This window comes from Monosiga brevicollis, genomic scaffold, assembly GCF_000002865.3.
Source record: "Monosiga brevicollis MX1 MONBRscaffold_10 genomic scaffold, whole genome shotgun sequence".
NCBI classification, from domain to species: Eukaryota; class Choanoflagellata; order Craspedida; family Salpingoecidae; genus Monosiga; species Monosiga brevicollis.
Genome location: NW_001865047.1, coordinates 742,602 through 749,571, shown reverse-complemented (window position 1 = coordinate 749,571; position 6,970 = coordinate 742,602). Strand labels below are relative to the sequence as shown.

At 55.5% G+C, this 6,970-nt stretch overlaps 2 protein-coding genes across 2 annotated transcripts in view; both read left to right on the top strand.

Annotated features, from left to right (window-relative positions):
• Window positions 1-474: 474 nt before the first annotated feature.
• Window positions 475-2,755, top strand: MONBRDRAFT_25498 (uncharacterized protein; the record flags this gene model as incomplete). Its single annotated transcript, XM_001745913.1, has 12 exons — window positions 475-597; window positions 785-836; window positions 930-1,008; window positions 1,093-1,219; window positions 1,330-1,371; window positions 1,476-1,528; window positions 1,642-1,784; window positions 1,894-1,955; window positions 2,080-2,145; window positions 2,233-2,294; window positions 2,378-2,537; window positions 2,633-2,755. The coding sequence occupies 12 exons, from the start codon at window positions 475-477 to the stop codon at window positions 2,753-2,755; spliced, it is 1,092 nt and encodes a 363-aa protein (XP_001745965.1).
• Window positions 2,756-4,617: 1,862 nt separating this feature from the next.
• The window catches only part of MONBRDRAFT_25497 (uncharacterized protein), a gene marked incomplete at both ends in the record, with an annotated part of 5,445 nt that continues 3,092 nt past the window's right edge, over window positions 4,618-6,970 (top strand). Inside the window, 8 exons of the mRNA XM_001745912.1 lie at window positions 4,618-4,760; window positions 4,847-4,898; window positions 4,997-5,040; window positions 5,146-5,636; window positions 5,737-5,816; window positions 5,946-6,038; window positions 6,131-6,309; window positions 6,470-6,944. Of these exons, the coding sequence (XP_001745964.1) occupies window positions 4,618-4,760; window positions 4,847-4,898; window positions 4,997-5,040; window positions 5,146-5,636; window positions 5,737-5,816; window positions 5,946-6,038; window positions 6,131-6,309; window positions 6,470-6,944 (1,557 nt within the window). The remainder of the gene's footprint in view (window positions 4,761-4,846; window positions 4,899-4,996; window positions 5,041-5,145; window positions 5,637-5,736; window positions 5,817-5,945; window positions 6,039-6,130; window positions 6,310-6,469; window positions 6,945-6,970) is intronic.

The following is a 6,970-nucleotide window of genomic DNA, read 5'->3' as shown; positions in this document are numbered from 1 at the left end:
CTCGCTTTCTCTATCTCGCTCTCTCCCTCCCTCCCTCTCTCTCTCTCTCTCTCTGTGTATTTCTGATATACAGGCAGCCGAACAGAGAAACAGATGGTGACACACACACACGAGACACACACACACACACACACGAGACACAGATACAAGAGACTCTCACTCAGAAAGACAGAGAGCCAGAGGGAGAGCCAGAGGGAGAGACACAGAGAATTCAAGAGAAAGAATTAAACAGAGAGACACAAAGACACACAGACACACAGACAGAGAGAGAGAAACAGAGAGAGAGAGACACATCACCTCTCATTCATTTTTTCACACACATTCACACACACGCACGCACGGAGAGACGAGAGTGAGATGGGGCGGCGGGAGGCAGGGGCAGTGATGATGACGGGGGCGGGACGGCATCGGACCAAGGTGGAGGAGCGGCAGCGTAAGCACGAGGCGCGGCGGGCTGCGGCTAGGGCTGTGCCCATGTATGCGCGGGGGGCGGCGGCGACCCTGGGGGCCTTGGCGGTGCTGGCTTTGGCGTACATGGTCTTGCAGCCAGCTCCCATCGTGCTCGTGGACACTTCCGACACGGCGCTCCTCGATCAAGTCGGTGCTGTGCGCCGGCTCGCATGCGTGAAAAGCCTTTTCTTCTTCTTGCTGCCAAGCGTGGCTTTTGGCCCGTTGACGCCACAACGCACGAGCCAAGCTTCAAGGCAGACACTCAAGCAACCCGAGGTCTCGACTGCGAGCCATTCTCAATCTTGCGGGCCGCCGGCATTTTTTTTTTTTTTAGGTCTTTCTCTCTGGTGATCCTTGGCTGGTGGCCTGCGGCGAAGGACAATACGGTATGCCAAACAAGTGTCGCAAGCCAATGCGTCAACCAATCGCCAGTGATCACACCCGTCATCTCAACCGCCGTGTGCGCCGACATGTTCCAGGTACCCCGCCAGAACTGCTATCACTGGCCGCCCCACGCCTCGCCAAGCTGGGCGTCTCGGCCGCTACCATCAACTGCAGGTGCAAATCTTGTTCTTGCTGCCGAGCCCACCTGATGCTGGTCCCGCTCTCACGTAACACTTTCGCCCCGCCGCCGCCGCCCAGTGCTACTCTGCCCAGTGGCAAGACCGTGACCAAACGATTCAAGCTCCAGGAATGGTCGGGCAAACCCCGCCTTCTTTTCGCGGCCAACGGCCGTAAAGTCGTCCAAGTCATGCCTAGCAACATGAAGGTCGGTTGACCTGCCCGAAAGCTCCAAGCGCCAAGCCGGCCCCTGCGTGTCCCATTGAGCCGTGTTGCCCATCGCCCTTGCCCTCTCATTCATTCGTTCGTTGCACCTAGAGCGTGGAGCGCCTCGTCACTTTTGCGCACAGCAAGTCCAAGGTCTGACACTCTAGCCAATCCTGTCGTTCCTCCCCTGACGTGGTTGTTCGCCCGCATAATACGCCGCTCCATTCCAACTTGATTGCCCTTATTTCTTTTTTTAGGTCGCCGCCACCGCCGTCACCTCAACCAGTAGTCTACAAAAGGCGTGTTTGTCGTAAGTCATATCCCCCCTCCTCCTTGGCTAAACGCATGCACCCCTTCTCTCTTTTCTTCTCCGCCCGTTCTCACACAAAACCTAAAAATTGACTCACACATTTTGGTCGACAGTCGACGCCAGTGCTTGTTGCAGCTACACCAGGGCCCGGCCGACCGAACAGTGCGCGCGGCCGCTCAAGCCGCCCTGGAGGCAGGCTATCGCACAACCGTTCATGCCACCCTTGATCTGGCCAAGTACAGACTCAAGGGTCTGGGTATGTCTCTGCTCTCTGGCGGCCACGACCCATGCATGCCCTGCGCGCCTTTGCTGTTCAACCACCATCACCATCCTCATCGCGTGTTGGATTGCGCCTGGTACGGTAGAGGTCAAGAGCACCTCTGGCAACGGCGATTACTATGTCGTGCTACGACGCCAAAATGACGAGGTTTGCTCAACCCCTGCAACGCCTGTGGGGCAAGAGCATGTCTTTGCATTTGTGTTCTCCTGTGCAACTGCTCGTCCCCATGTTTTTCCTTGCCTCAATTCTCCAAAAACGCCATCAATGGTAGGAGCATGTGTATGCAGTGCAGCCCGGACCCTTGCAATCAAACCAAATTTCCAAGTTATTGGCCCAGGTTTGTTGCATCATCGGGGCACAAGAGCACCAGCCCGAACCCTTCGCCCAGGCTCATGCTATAACACCTTTCGATCCTTGAACACAGTCAGAGACGGGAGCCATGCAGCCCTTGCAAAAACGATTGACCATTGTTCCCCGCAGCACAAAGTAAGACTCTTATCCCAACCCCCTGAGTACCCACCAATGTCTGGGCCACTGCCTGGCTCTGACTCGGCAACACTTGGTCCTAGGCGAGGATCTGCATCGCGAAGCAGCAGTCCACCATCGCCACCAACACCCGCCAGTCCCAAAACTGCAGAAACGGAATCTGACGCCGTGCCTCCAAGCCCATCACAGCACGAGCAGGAACGACAACGGCGCCGCCAAATGGATGACCAGGATCTCATCCAGGTGATTCTTGAGCGTGATGGAAAGACAAGCTTCCGACATACCCTGTTTTTAGCCCTGCCCCTCACAGCAGTTCCTTGGCCACTCGCTTAATGCAGGAAATGACGGCCGAAGAGATGGCAAGACTGGCTGGAGACACTGAAGACTGGGACGCCGACGAAGACGACTCCCTTTTCGAAGAAGAAGAAGAAGAAGAGGAAGAAGAAGTGGACCTCATGTGACCCGGGTCTGCCTGGTCAAGTGGCCTGTGCTCATGTCAGCTTGGGCTGCAAAGCTCCACGCCGCTCGTGTCTGGCAAAATAATTGAGAAATAAGATGAAACTCCGTTCCGACCCGAGCGCACAGCTTCTTTTCTTTTCCATCGTTTGTCATTGACGTTTCCGTGACCCTCAATTGCAAAGAATACGCGGGTTGCTGCTCAGCAGCAGAGTCATGGGTTCGTTCCGAGTCTATGCACTGGTCCAGTAATGCCTGAAGCGTTGAGTGAACCCACAAGGTGAGATCGGACGCAAAGTGGGGCGGGTGAATTGAGGGCACAACAGAGCAACGTACGGTTCTTTGAGTGCAAACATTAGCGCAAGCCCGCCCACAGAGGCGAGAAGCGTGCCACCACCAATGGCCACCCCAACCGGTGTTGAACCCTGCGATGGAAGCGAGTGAATCAATCCATGCTTGCAAAAAGTAGCCCCACGGGCAGCGAGCGAGTCAAGACGCAGGCAAAGGGAGCCAGGGGCGCTTCGGACCTTGGCCAGGGTAATCAGACCCAGAACACCCAGCATCTGGAGCGTTGCGGCGACATAGCTCTCCACCAGGTACTGTTCGTGGACCTTTTCCAGAAACGTTTTGCGAATCTCTACGCCCTTGGCCGTCACCGTCGCTCCCCATGCTGGCGGGGCAAAATCGACATCTATGACCAAGACAAGGGATGAGATCAGCACTCACGCCTCGAGGCGCCAGGCGCCATGAATCGGTGTTTAAAGCCCCCTCTCTCGCGCCTGGTGTGCCAGACGCAACCACCTGCATCGACCTCTCCCCAAACGACCCAAGGCACCTGCCCTCACAAAACTACCACCCCCTGCCACTGTCAGCCACCCCACACAGGGCCATGGACGTACTCTGAAGGGTACCAGCCAGAAGGAGAAAGACGAGACCGCCGATCACGACCGCCGGCGTGTTGACGGACACCCCCATGTTTTCACCGGCCCTGAGCTAAAAAGTAAAATACCACAGTATCCCATGGTGAAGTATTATTTTGGCCTGAAAGCTATATTCGAAATACTTTTGTTTTCTCGCGGCTTCTGTGCAAAGTCGTATGGGTGCAAGTAAAATACTTTTATTTCATTCCGAGTGCGAGTTTTGAGTGCAGGTTTGCGAGATTTTGTATGCTTCTGGCTGTGTAAATGGGCTTATTCTTATTATTTTTTCGTTTTTGCGCGTAACGGTCAACGCGCCAGCGCCAAAAACAACAAAAAAAGACAAAAAAACGAGAGAGAGAGAGAGAGAGAGAGAGAGAGAGAGAGAGAGAGAGAGAGAGCTCGGATCTGAGAGATTGAAAACGGCAGCGCATCAGCCTCGCGGTGCCAGTACTTGACAACTACGGGTGTTGAAACAGCGTGAAGCTTGGACTTGAATGCCAGGGTCTTGCTTTGCGGTGTTACGCCAAAGGTAAGCTCATCAGAACCACTTCTTTTGGCTATATCCAGTATCGCTGCTGCTCACTCGCTCACGGACACGTGTGCCGCCGATGCAGACAGTGAACATGGCCGACCCCAGTTCATCTCCTTTGCCTTACGGCCAGGCATCCGACTCCTTGCCCTCTGACGTGCGCCTTGCTTAACTGCGTCGTCTCCTCCGAGGCCCTGCTCGATTTGCTTTTTGCACCCCTTTTTGATCCGTCTCCTCACGCCTGTCGACTTGCTTTCACGGGGGGGCGTAGTATGCGCCGTCACCTCTGGGTCGTGCGCCCATCGGCCGTGCCCCTTCATCTTCATCACGTTGGTCAAATGCACGAGCAAAGACTTGATTTGCTCGCTCCCCGTGTCGGCGCCTGCGGGCACACGACTTTTCTGGGAAAACAGATCTGATGCCCTGTTCTTGCCGCACCCCCGTTTTAGGTCGAGCATCACAAGGCGGTGGCAATGCTTCGTCCTCTCCACTCCCCTATGCTGCCACGCCCTCGAGCGCCATTGGTCAACCCATCTCCTCCCAGGGCACTCCGCGTCGCCGGTTTGTCCCCCCCCCCACTAAGAATAGAGTCGCCCCGAGGCACCATCATCTGCAGCCTCACCCTCGATTTGGTCACCCATGTACAGTGAACTTGGCGATGCTTCCGAACGTGCTTTTACCGTCACAAACAGTAGCGCGGTGAGTCGTCGACACGCCATTTTTTTTTTTTTTCACTCATCGTCTGGATCCGGGCTTCCGCTCACGTGACCCTTTCATGCTCGTCACAATTTCTGCAGCAGCGAGGCGATAGTACCTCGGAAGCACAGGAGGCCCGCACTGTGTACGCACCTGCGCCACAACCCTTGGCCTTGTCACCTTGCCTCCCCCTTTTTGCCGCGCCCCTTGATCATTCTCACCTGCAATCCCCTGCAAAACGATATCATAGGATCTGGGGCACAGATGTCAACACCCACGAGGCTGAGCAACGCAGCAAACGCTTCCTGCTCGAGTTTAACGACGATTTGGACTCGGGTCGTGAGCCCAAATACCAGCGCCTGACCAAGCAAATGGCCGATACAGAAGAGTGGCACGTCAACGTTGACACAGAGGACCTGCGCCAGTTTGATAACGACTTGTACAAGCAACTTGTGCGCTACCCTCAGGAAATTATCCCCATCATGGATAAGGCTCTCGAGGCCGTGTACCGTCAACTCACAGATGAAGAGCCTACGGCGCAACCTCAAACGCGCCCGCACAACCTCGGCGAATCAAAAACCATGCGAGATCTAAACCCGGACGACGTTGATCAGCTTGTGGCCATCCGCGGCATGGTCATCCGTGTCTCCCCCGTTATTCCTGAACCCTCCATCGGCTTTTTCCGCTGCTCTTCTTGCCGTCACGAAGTTCCAGTCGGCATCCTCCGTGGCCGCATTCTTGGTCCGTTGCCCCGCCATCCGACTCAAGGGCCCGTCCCAGTCATTTGCCCGCCACCATTGATGCACGCTTTCTCATGCGTGTAAATCCTTCCACCATACAGAACCCGAAATCTGCGGTCGATGCCAAACCAAGCGCTCTTTCGAACTGATTCACAACCGCTGCACCTTCTCCGACAAGCAGGTGCGCTCATTGTCCCAGTTTTTTTTTTTTTTTTTTTTTTTTTTTTTTNTAAGTTTTGCCCGAGTGGTTATCTGCGCTCGCATGAATTTGGAGCACGGCCACCTCACGCCCGCCATCCACCCTGAGCAGATGGTCAAGCTTCAGGAAACGCCAGATAAAGTGCCGGATGGCCAGACTCCACAGACTGTCCTTGCTTACACCTTTGATGCCTTGGTCGACGCCGTGAGTTCCCTGCCCGACTTTGCTCCCGAACCTCAGCCAGGCAGGGCATAGTCATAGCTCGCGTCCTCCCTCATCACACACCCCGATGTTAGGTCCAACCTGGTGATTTGGTCGAAATTACGGCCATTTACCGTGCCTCGCCGCTGCGCATCAACCCACGTCAGCGCACCGTCAAGTCTGTCTTCAAGACGCATTTGGATGTGATTCACTTTCAACGCCATGCTCGGAACCGCATCGGTCACGATGAACGCGATGAGGATGAAGAGAATGTGTATGTGTCTTGATAACTTCGCTTGCCCAACAGAGGACGCTGCGTTCGTGCAAAGGTGCTTTCATGGGCGGGGACTTTTTGACCCCCCTTTTTTACTCACCCTTGTCGCTTTCTCCCGCCCCTTTGTGCATCTTTCTCGTCCCCAATCTGCTCGTGGCAGGGATCCCGCTGTGCTGCGTGAGCGGGAGGATCGCTTTCGCGAGCTTGGTCAGCAACCGGATATTTACGACCGCCTCGTTCGATCGGTCGCGCCGTCCATCTACGGCTTTGATGATGTCAAGCGTGGTGTCCTGGCCATGCTGTTTGGCGGTACCCACAAAACGTTCAAGGAGAGTGCCCATGGGCGCTTTCGTGGCGAGATCAATGTCCTCTTGTGTGGTGACCCTGGTACATCCAAATCTCAGCTCTTGCAGTACGCTGTCAAGCTTGCCCCACGCGGCATGTACACCTCTGGCAAGGGTAGCTCGGCTGTCGGTCTCACAGCCTACGTGACCAAGGACCCCGAAACCAAGCAGATTGTTCTTGAGAGCGGTGCCTTGGTTCTCTGCGATGGTGGCATTTGCTGTATCGACGAGTTTGATAAGATGACCGATGCCACCCGCAGCATCCTACACGAAGTCATGGAGCAACAGACCGTGTCCATTGCCAAAGCTGGCATCAT